Genomic DNA, 23555 nt, shown 5'->3' with positions numbered 1-23555 from the left:
TGGATGAAAACGTTTTGAAGCCAGTGTGGGAAAACCAAATTTGGCTCATATTTGTAACCTAACAAAACGATCATGGGCACAAGGGTATGGGTAGAAGGAAAGGATAGTCATCTTAGCCTTATACATGTCATAATAGTAAAAACTAAGAATCTGTTTAAATGTCTAATAACATGGGATGGTATTTTATATTCATCCAGTGGACTACCATGCAGGCATTGAAAATAATATAGTGCCGAATAAGAATATGTGATGGCCTGACCAGGCAGTGGTGCAGTGGATAGAGCATTGGACTGGGATGCAGAGGACCCAGGTTCGAGACCCCGAGGTCGCCAGCTTGAGCATGGGCTCATCTGGTTTGAGCTAAAGTTCACCAGCTTGGATCCAAGGTCGCTGGCTTGAGCAAGAGTTTACTCGATCTGCTGAAGGCCCGCGGTCAAGGCACATAGGAGAAAGCAATCAATGAAAAACTAAGGTGTCACAATGAAAAACTGATGATTGATGCTTCTCATCTCTCTCCCTTCCTGTCTGTCTGTCGCTATCTATCCCTCTCTCTGACTCTCTCTGTCCCTGTAAAAATATTGATAAATAAATAAATAAATAAATAAAAATAAATTTTAAAAAAAGAATATGTGATGATATAAACTTGTTTAAGGAAGGCTGTTAAGCCGAAAAAAATTCCTTACAATTAGAATGTTTATAAATATATTGCCATTTTTGCTAAACAAATATATATACAGCCCAAAGAAAATCCAATTTAAAGGTGGGCAAAGGACTCATGTTAGACATTCCTCCAAAGAAGATATACAAATGGCAAAAAAACACACAAAAAGAATCTCAGCCCTGGTCGGTTGGCTCAGTGGTAGAGTGTCTGCCTGGTGTGTGGAAGTCCCAGGTTCAATTCTCTACCAGGGCACACAGGAGAAGCACCTATCTGCTTCTCCCCCCTTCCCCCTTTTCTTTCTCTCTCTCTCTTCCCCTACCGCAACCAAGGCTCCATTGGAGCAAAGTTGTCCTGGGCACTGAGGATGCCTCCATGGCCTCTGCCTCAGGCTCTAGAATGGCTCAGATTGCAGCAGAGCAACTCCCCAGAGGGGCCAAGCATCACCCCTAGTGGGCATGCCGGGTGGATCCTGGTCGGTTGCATGTGGAGTGTCTGTTGTCTGTCTGCCACCCTCCTCTCCCCCTCCCTGCTTCTCACTTCAGAAAAAATAAAAAAATAAATAAAAAAAAGAAGAATCTCAGTTTCACTAGTCCTTAGGGAAATGTAAATCAAAACCACAATGAGATACTACTTCATACCCACTGGGACAGCTATTAATATTATTTTTAATGGAAATAGGAAGTGATGATGATGTGAAGAAATTGGAATGTATATACATTGCTGTGGGAATGTAAAATGATTTTGGTGATCTCTTGAAAAATTAAACAGAATTATTGTCTGATCCAGCAATTCCACTCATAGGTATATACCCCCTAAAGAATTGAAAATGGTGATCCAACTATATGTACAGGCATGTTCATAGCAGCACTCGTCACAATAGTCAAAAGGGGGCAACCAGCCAACTGTCCATCAATGGATGAGTGGATAAATGAATTGTGACATATATACACAATGGAATATTATTCAGCCATAAAATGGAATGAAGCATTGACATATAGTACAATGTGGATGAACTTTGAAAACATGTTGCTGAGTAAAAGAAGCCAGATACAAAGACCACATATTGTGTGATTCCATTTATGTGAAATATCCAGAACAGGTAAATCCATAGAGATGATGAAGACTGGTGTTGCCAAGGGCTGGGGGTGTGGGGGCTTCATGGGTATGGTTGCCTTTGGGGGTATTTAAATGTTTGAAACTAGATAGAGGTGGTGGTTGCACAACATAGTAAAGGTACTCAGTACCACTGAATTGTCACTGTAACATGGTTAATTTTATGTGACTCTCACCTCAGATTTTAAAATGTTATATTTTTATATTTAATTAATTAAATGTATATTTATACATGTATGACCTATATAAACCTGAAGGGCACACAGTATTTTTAAGCCTTTCTGATTAGAATGGTGATTTTTTAAAAAATTTTCTTACTTGTTTTCTTTCGGTAAGTGTAAATTTCATTCAGAATAAAGGTAAACAGTTTTTCAAGTTATTGTAGAGTGTATTGGACCATTCTTCCTTCTACTTCTGGAGGTCCAGGCTGCTATTCTGAGGAGATGTCAGTAGCACCATGTCAAAGTTCGACCTTTCCAGCTCTTTATAATCAGGTAGCTTATAACGTTCTATAAGATTGGCAGTACTTTCATTTTGTTTTGTCTGGAAGTGTTCTGAGACCAAGTAACGACAAGGAGGGAGGCTGGGGAGAAATCACTCACATTTTACAACTGTAGCCATGGCATGAGAACCCAGGCATGAAAGTGAGGGGCCGCAAGGAAGCCTTCCAGCCCCTTGTTACCAACCTTAAAAAGAAAAGAACTCACATTATTTTTTTGCACCTGTGAGCCTGACACTGCTAGATTGTTTGACGCTGCTTGTGGTCCTTGAGCAAATCTCTGAGTCTCTGTGGGCCTACAGGCCGAACTGGCAGAGCCCTTTGCCTCTAATGTGCTATAGAAGCCTGCACTGGCCACCAAAGCATGGGCACCTTTTATTCCTCTTGTGAAAAGAGGCTTTGAGTCAGCCTCCCTGCTTCGCAGCCTAAGGGTGCCTAGCCCAGTCGCTACACCCAAGTTCCAGGCAGGCCAATCCCAGAAGCACAGCAAGACCTGAGCTTCTACCTGACCAGGCGGTGACGCAGTGGATAGAGTGATGACCTGGGATGCCGAGGACCCAGGTTCGAGACCCCGAGGTCGCCAGCTTGAGCGCAGGCTCATCTGGTTTGGGCACAAGCTCACCAGCTTGGACCCAAGGTCGCTGGCTCTAGCAAGGGGTTTCTCCTTCTGCTGAAGGCCCACGGTCAAGGCACATATGAGAAAGCAATCAATGAACAACTAAGGTGTCGCAATGTGCAACAAAAAACTAATGATTGATGCTTCTCATCTCTTCGTTCCTGTCTGTCTGTCCCTGTCTATCCCTCTCTCTGATTCTCTCTCTGTCTCTGTAAAAAGTAAAAAATGAAATTAAATAAATAAATAAATAAATAAATAAATAAATAAATAAATAAATACCTGAGCTTCCCTGAATTTCAGGTGGGGGTGGGGTTGCTATGTCCTTGCCGAGAAGCCTCCAAGCTCTCTCTCCACACCTTCTGAGCGTCAATACTGGTACCTGAGGATGTAGTGACTGGGCTTCCCGTCTTTCTGTAGGAGTACTCTCTCTCACCTAGCAGATACTTTCAGGACCTTTTATTCTCTTGCTTGGTTATGTTAAGAACATTTTATAAGATGATCTCTAATGAGAACACAATGAACAAAAATATGGTGAAGCCTGTAGTTAGAGATTCTATGCAACTCTAAGGAACGAAGTTTAATTCCGCTTTAAGCCTGAATACAACTGTGTTTATAAATGCACTGGCATGTTTTCCATACCCTAAAGTACCATCTCCAGCAAGGAGGTGAAGCAGGGGTCCACCTTATCCCATTTAGGGTAGGTCCTCAGTATCCATTCCACTTTTTCAAGTATAACCAATCATCTCCTAGTGCCTGGAATCCTTCCCACACAGCCCTAGACTTCAATTTACAGCCAAACTTGAAGCTTTTCAAAACAGTTGTAAAGATTGACAGTCTGCTAGAAAAAGCCCTCCCCAGGTAAAATTACCTGACACTCTCATTTAGGACATAGGTTCTCAAACTTTTTGAAGTTGGGGTGCATTTAAAATCCTACAAATAACTGTAGGTGCACTATATACAAATTTCTGAGAAATATGTTATAATAATTAAGTCAAATATTAGAGAAAAAAATATAAAGTCCAAGCGTGCTTTATGGTAATTAAACAAAATAAATACAATATTAAATTTATTCTGACATTTTATGTTACATTTTTTGAGTTATGCTTTTTAGAATTTGTAAGAGGGGTTAAAAAATAAAAAAAATGACAAAAAAAGTTATCTTTATATATAGATAGATACATTCTTAGTAAGATTTAGTAAATTCGGCAGGTCCCAGAGCAAATGTATTTTTTCATTCTTGTGTTTATGAGAAACATGAGCCTGATGTGTCCTAGCAATTTGTTCAATGTTTGGGCATATATTTGAAAGGCAAACTCTCATTTCCTCGTCAATACATTGAAGAATTCCTCTCCTCAACACATTTTACTCTTAATTGTGTTGAGGGTAGAAAATCGTAATTCACATAAATAGGATATTGAAAATTGTAGTAAAATGTTCAAAGCTGTTTTAGATATTGCCACATATTCTTTTATAGCAGCAGTTCTCAACCAAAACACAGGGGTCGCCTAAAGCCATCGGAAAATATCTTAATTTACACCAAACAAAGGATAGAAGAAACTTGCCTCCTGTCTTTCTGAGAACATGGGGGTAATGTAAACAATCCAGCACCACAGCTTAACAGCCTTTTGCAACCTAATCAGGCAAGTGAGATGGGGGGTTGGGCGGACTGTTAGTTTACAGCCAATTCCCCACAACTCTGTCCTCCAAAAATCTCAACTCCAAAAACCCTGTTGGTTTTTGATCCCCAACAGGCACATATTTCTCTGGAATACCATAGGACACATCTGGAAATCTTCTAGGGTGCACCAGTGCACCCTGGCACACACTTTGAGAATCGCTGACATAGGATGTCAAATTAAGAAGGAAGTTCATTTTCACACTGTGAATTACTTAAATATTGCAGTAACTTTTTAGATTATTTGTTCAGTAGTTTAAATAGCCAAGGTCTTTCACTTCTGATTTATCTTCTTGTATTTGGACAGCTCGACAAATGAAAACATTTCAGTATTTTTTTTTCTTTTTTTTCCAAGTGAGAGGAGAGATAGACTCCCACATGCGCCTTGACTGGGACCCACTCGGCAACCTGTCTGGGGCCAATGCTCTGCCTATCTGGGGCCATGCTAGCAAAGGAGCTGTTTAGCGCCTGAGGGCAAGGCTCCAAGGCCAATGAGCTTGAACCAATCGAGCCATGGCTGCAGGAGAGAGAAAGATGGGGAAGGGGAGGGGTAGGGAAGCAAATGGTTGCTTCTCCTGTGCCCTGACTGGGAATCAAACCCAGGACATCCACCAGCCAGGTTGACGCCCTACTACTGAACCAACTGGCCAGTGCCACATTTCAGTATTTTAATTTCACACCTTTTAAAAATTGATGTTATTTCATGGAGCCAAAGAATAAACAGCAAAAATCTTGATTTATCATAAAAATCATTGCTAATATGCTTTATAGGAGGTATACCTTTTGGGGGGTCAATTTGTTAGTATCTGCCAAAGTTGTAAACACAGGAATCTTGACTCAGCAATTCTACTCAGAGGTACCTAAAGACCTAAATGTGCCTAAGAAAAACATACTTAAGTTCACTGCAGTTAGTAGTAAAAAATAGAAAATGGACAGTGGGGCATACTATGGAATGTTACATGTGTGAATTGTGTGACTAGAGAAAATAAAAATATGCACTTCATCATTTACAAGGACCTCTGCAACTTCCGTCCTCAGACTTGCTGATCACTACTGGCTTTCAGTTCTCACACACCCAACCCTCACCTACCATTCCTGTCACCTACTGGCATAGGTGACATAATTCCCATTATTCCAGACCCATACTACTTCCCTTTTACTATGTGGAAGGTTCCAACCAACAGACACGCCTCCGGGTAGATACATTTCAGATCGAAAGTCATTAGAAAACGGATGTTACACATTGCTGGATTGTGGCATAAATTGTGCTTGTGTCATTCTCTGTTGTGTGTTATTTCTAGTGTACCACTAAATTGCAGCAGTCCTAGGGAAATACTTTGCCTTTTTACTCCAGGGAAAAACTTGGCTCAGACCCAGGGAATTTCCCAAATTATAGCAAGTGTTAACATTGCTGTTATCTTTGCTTGGAAGAGGACAAAACCAACTTGAATCTTCTGTTGCATAGATATTCAAATAGTTTTGACTCTTTAGTTAAAAAATAATTGAAAACACCAAAAGCTCAAATATGCGAGAACATTTAAAATAACTTACCACACTCCTTATTAGTGAAACAGCCTATTTACTAGCCAGTGATTCATACTCAAGTGAGTTAATTCCAAGGTTTAAGATGTATTTGATTTGTGCAAACTTGCAGTACTATCACAAAGTGCCCGGCTGATAAAGAGCTGATAAAGGCCTTCTCAGGTGTGCTGCACCAAAGCGACCTAGATCTAAGCTTTTGTCACAGGTTATATGGTGCCAGAGGAGCTGACCACAATTTTCATTCATAAATCTCTAGCGTCTGGAATCTAGTTTTCCTCTAACGTCTGAGTAGTATTTACAATTCCCTCATCAGTGGGGGAAATACTTGCGTGACTACACATTTATCTCTTAATTCTTACCCCTGTGACACATGGGACTCAAAAGATTTTTCAGATTTCACTCTAAATGTCAAGAAATATGGCAAATATCAACATCCTGATCAGATTACAACTACTCAACAATAGTTCTCAACCTGTCCACTAAAGTGAGGAAACTATTATGTTAAGTTACAATCAGTATACTGATTTTTAAAAATGCAGAAAATTTAATACTAAAACCTACACCATTTAATCTTTTATGTTTAGAGTATCTTTATACCCCACTGCTGAAACTATTCCTAAACATTAAAAATCCATTCAGTTTAACACTAAATCATCTAAATTACCTCCCACCTTCTTCTAGTTTTAGACACCCAAGTTCTAGGGGTTACAGTTGAATCGCTAATGAAGTTTTCAAATTGAAGGGGGGGTTCTGTCCATTCCTTCCTGTTAAGATCTGAAGCCAATTAACTTTTCACACTTTGTTCAGATTCTCAACATCTTAAAAAGTTTTCATGACATACCCACTCAAATTTGTTTCCTTGAAGTCAAGTTTTCAACTTATAATGAAAATGTAGTTTTGCAGCCATAGCAGAAACCTTCACATAAATCCAAGACGCAGACTTATTCTACAAATTTGAATAAACTTGGACACGATGTCAGCCTTTCTTTTGAGGTTCTCATTTGGCTTAGAAAACTGGTTTTTACATTTATAATCACCATCCTCTGAGACTGCTTGGAATGTTTTACAAAAACCTATTTTTTTTTTCTACCAGCCTATTAACCTACTTATGAGCATAAAGTATTTTTGAGAAAAAAAATTGACAGTCAGTCCACATTTAAAGTGTTGCTAGTTGTCAGAAACAAGATTAAAATATGTACATAACAAATTCTTGAAATCTTAAGTGAAAGCCATTTAACTAATATTTAAAACCTCTGCAATTATTAGTTTATTAGTATCATCCAGGACTCAGATGTTCAGTATTCCTCCTGAAATTACATAAACAAATGCAAATGGAAAGATCCAAGTCAAAATTATATAACAAAACAGCACTCCATCACAAAAGCGTGTAAAATGACAAGAACGCTATTTTAAAACACTGGCACTGTAAGAGAATGATGTCAAAAACCACAAAATTGCCAAATTGTTTCCTAAATGGCTAAGCAAATAAACATGACCCTAATAATAAATTTTGAATTTTATGAAGTCAAATTTAAATAAATTGGACAACTCATACTGTGATACAAAGTTTAAGTGTCTTCTTCCCTCATGTCTATTTGATAAAGGGGCAAACCATATTTTGGAAAATATCGACTTTAAATGTGGCATACTTTAAAAGTTGGCCCAATTAATTAAAAATACCTCTAGTCAAGTTTCCTAAGCAATCCATATTAAAATAGGAGAAGACATTTAAAGCCAGCACTGTTTTTCAGAGCCTGTGTGCCAGTCTTGTATTTTAAGCTCACGCTTTTGGGAGTACAATCTCAGGTCTTAACGTGGGAACTGCAAATATAACTGCCATTACATGGTAATGGAAGCTTAAAAAAAAGACGTCGAGTTCTCAATGTAAAGATTAGAACATACTTTTCTATTAGTCCTTCAAGGACAGACTTTCAAAATGTTTGATTCTAATAATCCCATGCTATTGAGTTGAGTGGTCACTTCTCACTTTGTAAATGTAACTGGGCTATGTGAAATTTGCTATCCACTGTTGATGATTTTAGACTTTCAGCTATGGATGAAAACGGTCTCAATTCAACTCATTACCCCTCATCACAGATATGCAGGGTATGTAGACAAAAGCTTTTTATCAGCTAACTATATGAAAAGATAAACATTGTAATAAATCATAATGATCCAAAATGGGCAAAAGCACAACTAGCTTCCCCTCAAAAAGAAAAATTTCAGACCTATGAAAAGGACAACAATACTAATAAAAAAATTGTATTTACTTAGAAGCATTCAGAATGTCAACAAAACAGCTGCAACTTTTTTTTTGCAATTACAGAGTGGTATTCGGTTAACAGAACAATTATTTCCTATAAGCTGCATCAGAGACAACTGAAAATGAAAATACTACCATCCCCATATATAACTAATTTGTGCTGTGCACCAAGAAGAACCTGCTTTAAATTTCCATGCCAATTTACAACCCCCATACTGTACCAGGCAAGGTTAGTGGCTATTGAAAATACCACCAGGACAGGGCTATCTAAAGACACATTTGGTAGTGTGTTAACTATACAAAAAAAGACACTGTACAGTTTAAAAACAAATCTTACACAGCCTTACATTTCAATTTTTTTCTTTAAAAGGAGTGAGTTGTGTACAGGGGGGTTAAATGCTTTATAGACAAGAAAAAAAAACTGCGCTAGAACCAACTTATTCATCATCATCTTCTTCTTCTTCATCTTCATCTTCTTCATCTTCCTCCTCTTCCTCATCCTCTTCATCTTCCTCGTCTTCCTCCTCTTCCTTCTTTTTCTTGCTTTTTTCAGCCTTGACAACTCCCTTTTTAGCCGCATCAGGCTTTCCTTTAGCTCGGTATGCAGCGATATCCTTCCAAAATAAGGGCAGGAGAAATTGGCAGGAAAGATAATACAGTTCAGTAAGGAAAGAAATAAAAGTAACATGGCAAAATTTTATGAAAAATCAAGATCCTAGTTATGCTAAAACACCACATATCTGAAGGCTCATGCCGGCTCCACAAAAAAACCCAGGACTCTGAAAAATGCATCTAAAAATACTATGAGATGATTGTAATAAATATTCCATAGTTCATGGAATGACACGGTCTAATATTTGCCATGTTATGCATCACTGAAGTAAAATTATTCACCACATCCTACCTTTCGTTTATCGAAACTAGAACGGAGAGCTTTGATTAAAGGGTAGACACTGCCACCTTCTGAATATAAAAAAGCATTCTACAGGTTCATATTGTCAGACTCTAATCCATAGTCAGAAATTGTCTTAAAAAGAAGTAATTTGCCAAAGTAAGCATGCAGTTAGGTAAAGAAAGAGAAATGAATACATTTTCCCAAATTAACTTAATAAGCTAAAATTTAATATTTCAATTCAAAGTATAGAGGTTATAGTCTTCACATCAATTTATTATACGAACTTAAACTTTTTAACTTAAAACTAAGTTTTTTGGGTTATCTAAGGGAGAGAACATAAACGTTTTAGGATGTTTATGAAAACACAATCTATATTACTTTGTCCAGCCTATTTTTATATTGTGTGCCTGACCATTTAAGATAACTAATCTGACTCAAAGTACCTATCAAAATTTTCATCGATTTGGACTTTGGGAAATAACAAACCCAGCTTAAATGTATGGCCTTTGACCAGGTCAAATTATATAAAGTAAAAGAACATTAATAATGTGACTTGGTATACTATACAATTTGAAAGAGAGAAAAGGACTTAAGACTATATAGCCAGTGACATACTGAGTGTAACTGTAATACTGAAAACTGCACTACACCCCAAACGTTTAGAAATTCCTATGAAAATACACAAATAAGGTGAGGTACCAAGTATAATTACCCAACACCTGTATACCCTTTCAGCATCACAACAGGCAAATCTGAACTCCTTACCTTTTCGTATTTCTCCTTCAGCTTAGCAGCCTTCTTCTCGTAAGGCTGCTTGTCGTCTGCAGCAGTGTTATTCCACATCTCTCCCAGCTTCTTTGCAACGTCACCAATGGACAGGCCAGGGTGCTCTCCTTTGACTTTTGGGCGATACTCAGAACAAAACAAGAAAAAGGCCGAACTACAACGACAAATTTCATTTTAGAATTTTTAGTTTACTCTCAAATGTGTTGTACTGACAAAAACTGCTTCTAATTTCTAGCATTAAGTGGATAGGGTGGCAAATGTCATAGGATGCTAATCATCCTTCATAACCAAACTCTGAGTTACAATTATTTAACTCACGACACTAAACACACTACTGATTAATTTTAGAGCTCCAAAACAACATTCTGCAAATTATCTAAGTTATTTCAGATAAATATTTGAGAAAAGACTCAAAACTACATTTGGAAATATACTGGGTGAAGAAAAGCAAATGTCAAATTCAAATGGTCTGGTTAAACTACTATCCCACAGGAATTTTACTTACAATACTTAAATATACCAATGTGAGCCACTATTCGCTAAGAAATTTTTATTATACACTCCAAACCCACAGGTGGCTTGCTGAACTTCTGATTCTTGCTGCAAAACACGTATTTAAAGAAAAATGTCAAGATACTTACGGAGGCCTTTTGGGTGCATTGGGATCCTTGAACTTCTTTTTTGTTTCCCCTTTAGGGGGGATATAAGTTTTCATTTCTCTTTCATAACGGGCCTTGTCCGCCTTTGCCATGTCTTCAAATTTTCCTTTCTCTTTAGCAGACATGGTCTATGAAAGAATTACTTGTAAACTTAAAGTCAGAAACAGAATTTTAATAAATTTTCCTCAGAAGAATTAAAATGAATAAAACCAGTGTCCTTAGCTATTAAGTAGCCTGTTCTAACATTATCACTCATATTATACAAACATGGAAGATTTCTTTAAAATTCTTTTGGTGTTGACTTTCTTTTTGTATGTTTGAAGCTCTTACCTTCCACCTCTCTGAGCACTTCTTAGAAAACTCTGAGAAGTTGACTGAAGCATCTGGGTGCTTCTTCTTGTGCTCCTCCCGGCAAGTTTGCACAAAGAAAGCATATGATGACATTTTGCCTCTCGGCTTCTTAGGATCTCCTTTGCCCATGTTTGATTACTTTTCTAAAAAAGAGGATAAATATTCAATATTAGCAATGAAACTAAGACATTTAGTTTAAGAGCACTTTAACTTCTCGGAGTATATGAAAACTAAGACACTGGTTATTTAACACAGGAATGACATCAACCTCCTACAGTATCAAACCAAGAAATGGTAGTAATAGCCAATTCCTAGTCGAGGCAATGTCAAGCAGAAAACGGTTCTTTGGTGGGATCTCAAAAAAGTCTAGACACAATGGTATGCGCATATAGTGCCTGTTACTCATTAGTCCGTAAATAATTAAACGGCCATTTAAATTCTTTTTAAATGTAAAAAAACCATTTAAAACCAACAAAACCAAATGCCAGAAAACTAAAGTGCTGACTTGTGGATTTGAACGACCTAAGGAATAAACATGTAGGAGCCTAAGTTACAGTAAGCAAGCCCTTCCCAATAACGGGCCTACACCATTCAAGTTTAGCCATTACTTGAAAAACATTCGCTAGGCACAAACTTTGCTGGGACGAGGGGGCGGGCAGGCAGCCCGGCTCGGACCCGGGCTGGGGAGGCGGCGGGGTGGGCACGGCACCACCGCACCGCGGGGCAGCCTGCTTCCTACGGGCTGGCCCGAGATGTCTTTCAGTTCTGAACAAACACGTCCCGTCTGAAGTTTCTCTAGTAAACAAGGACGAGGGACAAAAGCCACTCCTGCTCGCAGCTCAGGCTGCCCCCACCTCCAAACGGGGATTTTTTTATCCGTGCATGTTGGGCCGCGCGGAGCGGGCTCCCGGGGCCCAGGCTCCGCACACCTTCCCGCCACTCGGCACCAGGAGTCCGGGGACGACGCGGGCTCGGGGCGCCACGTGCGTCCGCCGCCCCCATTTTGTCGGGCTCGCCGAGAGAGAAGCCCCGCTCGAAATGGGGGCTGGCTCCGCCCGCGGCCGCCGGCCCGGCGCGCACGGAATGGCCGCTGCGCGTCTTCCCCGCCTGCGCCGCCGCGAGGGCGAGCGCGAACATGGCTCCTTCCCTTTGTGTGTGTGTGTGTGTGTGTGTGTGTGTGCGCGCACGCGTGTATAAGTGTGTGTGTGTGTGTGTGAGTGTGTGTGAGAGCGCGCGGGCGGGTGCGCGGCGCGCTCCGGCGCACGCTCGGCCATTGCGGCCGGGGGAGGGGCGGGGGGCGCGCGCCGGACCCTCCCTCCTCCCTCCCCGCCCCTCCCCCGCCCTCCCGCAGCCGCCGCCGCCGCGCCCGTCTCCCTCCGCGGCCCGCGCGCCCGCCACCCCCGCACGGGGATCGCGGGGCTGGAAGCGGGGCGAGGAAAAAAAAAAGTTGCCTTCAAACTGCGCGCCCCGCTCCCCCGCCCGCTCGCCGCCTTGTTTTCTCCCCGCCGGCAGCGCCGGGCGAGTCAGCCATATTCCAGCGGGCGCAGGGCGCCGCTCCCCCCGCCGCCACCGCCCGGGCGCAGGCCGCCGGGCCCACCGCGCCCGCCCGCGCCCGGCTCTGCGGCGGCCGATGCAGCCCGGGGAGGCGCCGCCGCCCGCTCAACCGCCACGGCCCCGCCGCCCCCCGCCGAACGCTCGGCCCAAAGGCTGAAAACACATTAAAAATGTTTTTAGTAAAAAAAAAAAAAAAAATTTTTTTGCAGCAGTCAGCGCGGAGGCCAGCGGGCGAGCGGCGCGGTCGCGGGGCTGCGGCGCTCGGCGAGCGGGACCGGGAGCGGGGTCCGGCGCGGGGCAGGGCTCGGCGCCCCGGGCTCGCTCCGTGCGCAGTTTCCCCCCCTCGTCCCCCCTCATCCGCCTTTGTGTGGATCCCGACCCGCCGCTCCCGGCCGCCGGATCCCGCTGCCGCGCGGCCCGGGCGCTGCCGGAGGTGCCCTCCCCGCTGCCGCGCCGCCCGGGACTCACCCTCAGCGAGCACAGAGTCGCCCAGTGCCCGTCCGGCTCGACTTGCACCGGCGCTGTCTCTATGGAGCTCAATGTACTGCAATGGCTGTGAGAGCGGGAGCCAGACGCAGCCTCCTCACTCTCTCCGCTCTGTAACATTACTCTCCAGCCAGCGCGCCTCCTATTGGCTACCGCCAACTCACGGGACTCGCTCATTGGCCCGCTCCCTCCCATTGTCCTGACCAGAGCCCGTCGGCTATTGGCTGTCTCCGGGGACACGTCATCAAGGATTGAAACAGCGCGCAAATCTGAATGTGTGTGGATGCCGGGCAAGGAGGCTGAGGCGGGAGAGGCAGAGGCAGAGGCAGCAGCTGCTACGGGAAAGCAAGCTCTATGGTGTGTGTGCATGTGTCTAACCCGAGTCGGCCCCACGCCGGAGCGGTCGCCGGAGCGGCGCGGGCCTGACTTCTCCACGAGAGTCTCGAACTCCTCAAGCAAAACAGACACCCACATGCCTCCCCCCCTACCGCAAACTCACTTGCAAAGATGTTGAGAAAAGAGACCCCAGAATTTCAACAGACCCTCAAAAGTGAGGGAAACAGTCTGAGGTCCCGTGCCCTGAAAACCTGGGCTCCTACCAGTGCAGAGAGTTGAAGGCAGCAAGATTGGGGCCCCTCGACAGCATGTGGTTGCATTACACTAGATCTCTGCAAAGGTAGAGCTTTTCCTATAAGAAAGTGACATGATCCGGTCGGTCGGTTTTAAAATGCCCCTTTTCTGGGCTTCTAAGCCGTAACGTCAGGCTTGCTGAGCAGCTGAAATTCTGACTCGCTGCACAGGCATTCGGTTTCACCCCTTTTGTTGGTTTGATCGAGTTTCACAGCGTGTTTAGAACTTTTTATTTAAATACAAAGCACTGTCTTAACTTCCTGGAAATCGAATAATTATTCCTTGTAATTAAAGCACAGCTATTTCTTTTTGATATGGGGTACTCTGGCAGGAAATGTTTGCGAGGGCCTGCTAGAATTAACAAATTCATTAAAGACTACGTTTTTAACTGTTTGGCTATTTTATTTGACTTGGTGTGGATTACTGTTATAATCAAACGAATCCTTGTGATGCTATCTCCCCCTCCCATCACACCACTTAGTGCATCCATGTACCTGCTCTAGGATTACAGAAACTGTAGGGATATGGTTACCTGAAGGACTAGATGAAGGAACGGAGTTCTATACCCCAATCCACAGGCTGTACTTTCTTCTAGTTTACCAAGCTGGCTGGTAGTAATAGACACATTTATTATGTCTGTAAAGAAAATGTGTTAGCTGTATGGACCAAACTGCTGAAGACCATACACATATATTAATGCTTTATGAAACTTATCTAGCTCTCCTTAGCCTGAGCAGAACACACTCATATTCAATTATAACAGACTTCTCCCTTTTCACCCCTCTAATGCTATGATTATACACTTTTAAATCCACCAGCCAACTCCCCCTAATGTAATTGATGAATAATTTTCAATCCTTATCATCTCATGGCACAAATAAACTAATTACTGAAACTGCAGCACACCAAAAATATATTACATTTTTTGCTGATCTGACAAAAAAATAGAGATAATTTTGATTAATTGACACCTGATGACCATTGTTCCGTTGGCTGTTGTCATTTTTTTTTATTTGACAATCTAAGGGAAAAGAGGTCAGTGACCCTGACTAAATAGTCCAGTATTGCATGTTTTAAAAATTCTTGTGGTTGAAAATTGCTGTAATAGATCAAAGTTAATCACTTTATTATGATCTTTTTATTTCTTATATCCACTATAAGCATCCATAACCTAATGTATTCACTCTATTTTATTCAGGTGTTTGAGAATCAGCTTAGATAACCTTTCTTGACCTATATGATTTTAATGTTTATATCTTTTTGTATACATGATTGGTCTCAGGAGTTAGAGTATTGATGAACAGATAATACAGAACACATGCACATGAAAAAGTATATAATATATAATCTTAAAGAATACATAAAATAGTATAATGCACACTCAGTTAATTTTAGATGACTACTTTTTACACTTTTATATTGTTATTTTCACATGTATTTACTTTTATCCACTTTAGTAATCACGCTTTATTTGAATCTAGATATTTATTTCAATTGTTTTGCCATTTCACTTGATTTTAGCCAAAAGGCCGAGAAGTGATATGTTTTGCCATTTCAATGCCCATATTACAAAATATTCATGACACACCAATTAACACTTTATATCAACGGTCCCCAATCCCCAGGCTGCGGACCGGTACCGGTCCATGGGCCATTTGGTACTGGTCCACAGAGAAAGAATAAATAACTTACATTATTTCTGTTTTATTTATATAAGGTCTACCGGAAAGTTCTGTCCGTTTCTATCACAACAAGTTTCCACACGTAAGCACATGTTTATTTGGCGCATGTGTGCCTCTCTATTTTTATCACTTAATGTATACATACTGACGTAGCGAATTAATTAAAACAAAGTTGATTCACGTTAGTCTTATGTGTGAAGCGATAGTGTACCCATGGCTACTGATAAAGTTCATTTATGCCACTGTAATTTTTACGAATTTCAACAAGGAAGAAATGCTACAGAAGCATGTCTGTTGCATCCACCATATTCCCCGGACTTAGCACCCTCCGACTATCACTTGTTTTTGTCCTTCAAAAATTTTTTGAAGGGCAAAAAATTCAAAAATGAAGAAGATATCAAACAAGCACTCGTTCAATTTTTTGCATCAAAAGATAAAACATTTTTCAAAAATGGGATATACAAATTGCCCTCATGCTGGCAAGAAATCATTAATAATAATATATTATTTAATAAAATTTATTGACAGTAAGAAAAATTTGTATTTTGTTTTATTCCAAAAACGGACAGAACTTTCTGGTAGACCTTATATTTAAGTCTGAACGATGTTTTATTTTTTTAAAAATGACCAGATTCCTTCTGTTACATCTGTCTAAGACTCACTCTTGACGCTTGTCTCGGTCACGTGATACATTTATCCGTCCCACCCTAAAGGCCAGTCTGTGAAAATATTTTCTGACATTAAACCGATCCATGCCCAAAAAAAGGTTGGGGACCACTATTTTATATGACACCCATGATAGGTGCTTTTCTTTCTCTTCCTCTCCTCCCCCCTTCTCTCTCTCAAAATCAATAGGATAAAAAGGAAGGAAACTTTTAAATAAGCCCAACAACTTCTAGCTCTAGTCCTACAACCTTGATGTTTTCTTATTTATATTAGACCCTGTCCTTCTTGAAAATAAATTATTAGCTACAAATTTGGCATATATTTTACCAAATATATGTTATTGGATGTTTTATCCCAAATACAGATTTGTCTAATTCAAAAAGCCTAAACAGAAAGCATTTAAGATCTTGCTCCCGGCATATGTTGCCAGTTTGGCTCAAATAAACTCATAAAAAGTAAAAGAAAAAAAGAAAAGAAACCTGAACACCCTCTCCCATGCCCAGTTTAGCCAAATGAATTACAGATCTTCATTAATATGGTTTATGTTCTTCCTGAAGCCTGCTTGATCTCCTCTGGGGTAGGTGAAGTGCCTGTCTTCTGTGATTCCATCCTATAGTATTTTGTATATTAATTACTGGGCTCACAATTGTAACTATCTAGTCATGTGTCTACTTGTCCCTCTGCACTGTGCCCCTTACAGGCAAGAACCCTATCTTACCTTTGTTTCCCAAACACCTAGTGGAGTGCCTGGCCTATAGCAGGCACTAAATAAAATCTGTTGAATAAATGAATTAATAGCTGAAAGAGTGCTTACTAAAAATTATTGTTTTAATCTTCCTCTTCCATCTTTGGAGACAAACATTTGGGTCTCTAAATCAGAACGTTAGAAAATAGAATAATAATTTTTTTTTTTTGTATTTTTCTGAAGCTGGAAACGGGGAGAGACAGACAGACTCCCGCATGCGCCCGACCGGGATCCACCCGGCACGTCCACCAGGGGCGATGCTCTGCCCCTCCGGGGCATAGCTCTGCCGCGACCAGAGCCACTCTAGCGCCTGGGGCAGAGGCCAAGGAGCCATCCCCAGCGCCCGGGCCATCCTTGCTCCAATGGAGCCTTGGCTGCGGGAGGGGAAGAGAGAGACAGAGAGGAAGGAGGGGGGGGGGGTGGAGAAGCAAATGGGCGCTTCTCTTATGTGCCCTGGCCGGGAATCGAACCCGGGTCTCCCGCACGCCAGGCCGACGCTCTACTGCTGAGCCAACCAGCCAGGGCCAAAAAATAGAATAATAATTAATAAGTAAATGTTAGGATACTAAGATTGAAGATAGATGCCAATTACACCTCATTCTTATAACTTAAAAAGAGGATAATGAACCCTGGCCAGGTGCTCAATTGGTTAGAGTGTAGTGCCAGCTTGACAAGGTTGCAGGTTCAGTCCTAGTAGGGACTGAATCAACCAATGAATTCATAAATAAGGAACAACAAATTAATATTCTTCCTCTTTCTCTCCCATTTTTTCACACACTCTCTCTCTACCCCCTTTCCTCTCTCTCTAGAACCAATAAACTTTTAAAAAAAGAGGAAGATGAAATTGAGAGGCTCAAAGGGAGCTCAAATATAGATAAATACCAAATTTTTTGGTATTTACCAGTTCCCAACTAGGTCAAGGTTACTCCTTGTTGGACACAGTGAACTATAGCAAGCCAAATAGAATTTATCACAAAAACTGCCAGAATGTCTGCCCAAAGGTTGCTTCCAACAGGCCTTTGAAACTTAACTCTAATGTAAAAAGAAAACATAAAACACAGATGAGGGGTTGCACGTCTTTGACTGAAGGATATTGATTCCTTCCATTGCAATGAATCCTAAAGTCCAGCTATATGAAGCCTCTTGTTTCGCCTTCTTGAACAAGGCCAGTTTCTGAAAAAGGTAGAAAACAGTAAACCAAAATGTCTGAAGAAGGCAACCATACTTAAAACCTTTATTCTTTCTTTCTTTTCTTTTTCTTTTTCTTTTTTTTGGGGGGGGGAGGAGTTGCTGAAAATAAAGGAGGGAGGAATTCAGGAAAAGAAAGCACACAGGTTTGTGAAGGCTGGCCTACACTGAGTTCCAACCCCCCACCCCCATCCCATTCACCACGCATGGGCCTCTGATAGCCACTAGGGTCTGTGCTCAGTTTCCTCAGCTCTTAGAGCTGTGATACCTTACCTAACTTGCAAGGATGTTACAGAAGTGAATAGACAGACACCAAAGGTGAAGGCGGAGAAGCAGTGTCCTCTTTGTCAGTGTGTGGAGAAGGGGAACCTTTTCCTGAACTGTTTAAGTCAGTGGTTCTCAAAGTGTGTGCCAGGGCATACTGGTGTGCCCTAGAAGATTTCCAGGTGCACCCTATGGTATTCCAGAGAAATATGTGCCTGTTAGGGACCAAAAAACCAACAGGGTTTTTGAAGTTTAGATTTTTGGGAGACAGAGGTGTGGGGAATTGGCTGTAAGCTGAAAGTCTGCCCAATCCCCCACCTCACTTGCCTGATTAGGTTGCAAAAGGCTGTTAAGCTGTGGTGCTGGATTGTTTACACTACCCCCCCCCATGTTCCCCGGAAAGACTGGAGGCAAATTTCTTCTATCCTTTGTTTGGTGTAAAGTTAAGATGATATGTATGGTGGGGGTTTTCTGCACTCAACACAATTAAGAGTAAAAAGAGAGGAATTCTTCAATGTATTGATGAGGAAATGAGAGTTTGCCTTTCAAATATATGACCAAACATTGAAGAAATTGCTAGGACACATCAGGCTCATGTTTCTCATAAACATAAGAATGAAAAAACTTAACACACTCGCGCTGGGACTTCCCGAATTTACTAAATCTTACTAAGAATATATCTATATATATAAAAAGATAACTTTTTTTTTATTTTCTAACCCTTCTTTTTTATGAATTCTAAAAAGCATAACTCAAAAAATGTAACATAAAATGTTTTTTTAATGTCAGAATAAATTTAATTTTGTTATATTTATTTCATTTAATTTCCATAAAAGCATACTTGGACTTTATATTTTTTTCTTTAATATTTGACTTAATTATTATAACATATTTCTCAGAAATTTGTATATAGTACACCTACAATTATTTGTAGGATTTTAAATGCATCTCGACTTCAAAAAGCTTAAGTACTTGTGAATGAGCTCGAGTTTTCTGCCTGAATGTTGTGTGCGAGTGGGAAAACCAGCGGCCTCAGCTGCGGGCTGCATTGATGGCGCAGACAGGGAAAATATACAAAGCTATTTTATACCAATACTTTCTCTAGAATTGGACTAGTTCACTGGTGAGTAAGAAAAAAGTACTTGGCCTGTGGTGGTGCAGTGGATAAAGCATCAACCTGGAACGCTGAGGTTGCTGGTTTGAAACCCTGGGCTTGCCTGGTCACAGCACAAATGGGAGTTGATGCTTCTTGCTCCTCCCCCTTTCTCTCTCCTTTCTCTCTCTCTCTCTCCTCTCTCAAATGAATAAATAAAATCTTTAAAAAAAGGTATTAAAAGAAGAAAATATCAGACCTTTTCTTAATAAGAAAAGGGAAAATATCAGACTTTTTCTTAATAAGAAAGGGAAAAGGTCATTAGTAAAAGATTTTATAAAAGGATGATCTAAATTCAGAAAAGACCACTATTTATTTTTTTTGAGAGATAGTGAGAGAAGGAGACAGGAAGGTAGGGTGAGAAGCATCAGCTCGTAGTTGTGTCACTTTAGTTGTGCATTGATTGTTTCTCTTATGTGCCTTGACTGGTGCCAAGCCAGTGTTCCCTTACTCAAGCCAGCAACTTTGGGCTTTCATGCCAGCCACCTTTGGGCTCAAGCTGGTGAGCTTTGGGATCATGTGGATAATTCCTCTGCTTCAGCCAATGACCCCGTGCTGACAAGCCTATGCTCAGAGCCAGTGACCTCGGAGTTTTGAACCAGCAACCTCAGTGTGCTAGGTCATTGCTTTATCCACTTCTTCAAAACAGGTCAGGTAAGATCACTATTTTATGTCTTGATCTAAATAATCACATAACATACCAAATTCAGCTGTCCTATTAAAAGTGACATAGACCTTAAAAATAAATATCTCAACTGCCCTACAAGATTGACTATACTCAGAAAGAAAGATAATGGCAAGTGTGGGTGAAGATGCGGAGAAGCTGGAACCATCAGCCACTCTGGAAAACAGTCTGACAGTTCTAAGTTTAAACATAGAGTTCCCTATAAACTACCCAGCAACTCCACTGCTAAACATGTACCCATGAAAAACAAAAACATGTCCACCCAAAAACATGTGCATGAATGTTCATAGAGGCATTATTTGTGATAGTCAAAAAGTGGAAACAACCCAAATGTCCATCAGCTGATGAGTAGATACAAAAATATGGTCTCTGCCTATATGATTGATTGTTATCCAACAACAGAGAGGAATGACATGCTGATTCACTATACAACACTGATGAACCTTAAAAATACGCTAAGTGAAAGAAGACAGCCAGAAAAAGACCACACAGTTTATGGCTCCATTTACTTAACCCTTTGAGTAGTAAGTTTTTTTCATGCTCCTTGACACCTGGGAGTGAGTTTTTTTTTTCAAAAAATGAAATTAGTTCCAGTTATAGTTTTATTAACTTAAAATCATGTTTGTTTGATAACCAATTTATGGAAACAAGAAGAACATACATTTGCCTTTTTTTAATGTTGCCTTACACATGTACAATCATACTCTGGATGGTCAGGAGGCACGAGAACGTACATGAACGTTCGTACTACTTAAAGAGATAAAATGTTCAGAATAGGAACATTTATTTATAAGCAGAAAGTATATTAGTAGTCTCCAGGAGTTGGGAGTTAGGAGGAGGGGGAGCGATTGCTAATGGGCATCAGGCTTCTAAAATTATAGTAATGGTTGCACAACCCTGTGAATATACTGAAAAAAATCACTGAATTGTATGTATGTGAATTATAACTTGATAAAGCTGTTTTTCAAAGAAAAGAATAGATGTTTTACGAGTGGTTTCTATTAACCAAATAGAAAGAGATGACAGAACACGACCTACCTGCCAGTTATGCCCAATACTTTCCTGTAGCCCAAGGTGTTTAACACCACGTGAAAATGATGGCCTTCCTCTTTATTAGTCTGTACTTAAAATGTATTAAAAGAGCACTTTTCAAGGGTGGCTTTGGAGGTTTTCCTTGAGAGCCCAAGTTGGCTGTAGTAAGCTGAGCCGTGAATGGTAGGCTGGACCACACTAACCAGCATTCCTCTGGCCTTATGTAACACAAAGATGTTTCATGTGGCCAGCACTGTGTTTTGAAAAGTTGGATTTTTTTCACATTTAAATTCAGAAATTTCACTTTTTTTGAAAAATCATGGCTATATCTAATAAGCTTGGATCCACGTTTTGGCAGGGTGACAATCTTGTGGAGTGAACACAGGCTGTCTCCATCAAAGGGGTATGTGTTCTGTGGTTTGCTACAGTCCCCACCTACCATTCTACTGGACCCAGTTATGTCACCTGCCTGGCTCCTGTAATTGGGTCCTTAGCATTTCATGACTATGACCTGTGATTCTGAATTTTTCACCATCAGAGATTCCTTTCATGGGAAACACAGAACACAGAGTAGGAAACTGAACTGAAGGGGTCCCTCGAGTGAGAGTAGAACCATTTTGGTGACAGAGGTAACATATACACTTGATGAGGAATGGAGAAACTGGCTGTGCTGCACAGGATGTCTCTGGCTCAGACCAAAGTCTAGAAAATAAGTTTTATTTATCATGTGTTTCTTCTGTGCTGAGCACTCTACACAGATTATTTCATTTAATTCTCACAGTGATCCTTCTGGCCAAGATACTTATCTCTCTTTTACAAATCATGCTAAGGAGGCTCAGAGACATCAGTGAGGTTGTTCAAGGTCACATAGCTAGTGAGAGAGTAACAATATTGACCCTGTTCTGAGTCTGAAGCTAGCTTTCTCCACTAAACCACATGACCATCCAGGTATTAGCCTTGCTAATAAAATGGACACTGATCACATTTCTCACTTACCCATCCCTCATATTCTCATGGGAAGTTTCACACAAGTTTATAGCCTTACTGTCAAGGTTTTAGAATAGGAGCCATATGTGTTACAGATACAGAATTTGAAAAAAGTTTTATGAAGCAATACCTACCACTTCTGTGATGGAGTCTGATTTTTTTCCCCCTATAATTACAAATTTACTTCCAAACCCACCAATGGGCCCTGCTGATAGCAAAACACTGTATTGGAGCTATAGTAAACACACCCCATTGCCTAATAAAGGAGACATCCACCCTAACTGACAAGCACCGGTGCTGCAGGCTAACTGGGCATGACTGGGGAGAGGAGCAGGTCAGGAGAGGTGCCCACACTCAGGACCTGCAACCAAAGCACCCCAGCGCAACCGGTGAGGCTGGTGCCGAGACTGCCGGACTGCTCCAGAGAAAGAAGAGTGCCACGCTCTGCCAGGGGAACCTCAGACCAACACTGGCAATCTAGGCCAGAGACCCAGGAAATGTGAAGAAGATGCCTGCAAATCCTGAGGCCTGGGGGGGGGGGGATCCTAGCAGACTTGGCAGACACCTGCTCACCCGGGGGATGCTCCTGATCCCAGCTTTGTCAGTGGGAGGTGGACCCACTGGGAAGATGGCCTCATCTCCCAAGGTTCCAGGACTTTTTGTTTAAAAAAGCACTGAGCACCCAGAATGGTTTGTAGGGCTAAATAGAAGAGGACTGCCAACCCACACCTGTTGCTCATAATAATAATAATTTAAAAAATCAACAACAACCAAAACATGTTGGCCTTTTCTGAAGGGTTACTGTTGATCCTTGTTTTGAAGTGTCCTTTTGACTTCTAAAGATGGAAATAAGGAACTAGAGGGAGAAAGCACAATTTAGTATAGTTTAACCTTGTAAGTACTACCAGCAAATTGATACTTATGTTCAGAAACAAACTTTAGCTTAGGAATGTTCATGGCATTTGACCAGTGATTTTACTTTTAGGAAATAGTTAGAAAATAATAATCATAAATAAGTAAAAAACACAAATATTTAAATATTAATTACAGCATTATCTATGCTAGTGGTGGGCAAACTCATTAGTCAGCAGAACCAAATATCAACAGTACAATGATTGAAATTTCTTTTGAGAGCCAAGTTTTTAAACTTAAACTATATAGGTAGGTACATTCCTTATCGAGGTAGTGCCCGCATGTGGTATTTTGTGGAAGAGCCACACTCAAGGGGCCAAAGAACCACATGTGGCTCATGAGCCGCGGTTTGCCGACTACTGAATACTATTGAAACAACCTAGATGTTCAATGAAGGGGCTTGGTTAAATAAATTTTGGTCCATACTTATGATGGATTACTATTATGCCACTATCGATTTGTTATAAATAATAAAATATTCCTAACACCTTATCACAACAAAAACAGTTTC

The 23555-nt window shown here is 41.0% G+C and overlaps 1 protein-coding gene and 1 long non-coding RNA gene across 4 annotated transcripts in view; both read right to left on the bottom strand.

Moving 5' to 3' along the window:
* Window positions 1-7349: 7349 nt before the first annotated feature.
* On the bottom strand, window positions 7350-13229 carry HMGB1 (high mobility group box 1). 2 transcript variants are annotated; one of them, XM_066258917.1, is made up of 5 exons: window positions 13083-13229; window positions 11040-11203; window positions 10692-10837; window positions 10030-10204; window positions 7350-8983 (listed from the first exon to the last, which is right to left on the bottom strand). In XM_066258917.1, exons 2-5 carry the CDS (start codon window positions 11187-11189, stop codon window positions 8807-8809), a joined length of 648 nt encoding a protein of 215 aa, XP_066115014.1. In that variant the 5' UTR covers window positions 11190-11203; window positions 13083-13229; the 3' UTR covers window positions 7350-8806. The 2 variants fall into 2 exon arrangements, with proteins under 2 accessions (XP_066115014.1, XP_066115015.1); XM_066258918.1 differs by lacking the exon at window positions 13083-13229 and adding an exon at window positions 11915-11936.
* A 4011-nt stretch (window positions 13230-17240) lies between these two features.
* The window catches only part of LOC136325096 (uncharacterized), a 131696-nt gene continuing 125381 nt past the window's right edge, over window positions 17241-23555 (bottom strand). For both annotated transcript variants that reach the window (XR_010729202.1, XR_010729203.1), the window contains exon 5: window positions 17241-17996. This is a non-coding gene — a long non-coding RNA (uncharacterized lncRNA). The remainder of the gene's footprint in view (window positions 17997-23555) is intronic.

This window comes from Saccopteryx bilineata, chromosome 2, assembly GCF_036850765.1.
Source record: "Saccopteryx bilineata isolate mSacBil1 chromosome 2, mSacBil1_pri_phased_curated, whole genome shotgun sequence".
Lineage (NCBI taxonomy): Eukaryota > Metazoa > Chordata > Mammalia > Chiroptera > Emballonuridae > Saccopteryx > Saccopteryx bilineata.
This window is presented reverse-complemented; position numbering and strand designations above follow the sequence as displayed.

What these genes read in the sequence shown, in the direction of transcription:
- HMGB1 (XM_066258917.1), bottom strand. Translation starts at nt 11,189, where the DNA reads ATGGGCAAAGGAGATCCTAAGAAGCCGAGAGGCAAAATGTCATCATAT. An exon ending in AGTGCTCAGAGAGGTGGAAG is followed by an intron (nt 10,838 to 11,039) that starts GTAAGAGCTTCA and finishes ATTCTTTCATAG; the next exon opens with ACCATGTCTGCTAAAGAGAA. An exon ending in AATGCACCCAAAAGGCCTCC is followed by an intron (nt 10,205 to 10,691) that starts GTAAGTATCTTG and finishes TTGTCGTTGTAG; the next exon opens with TTCGGCCTTTTTCTTGTTTT.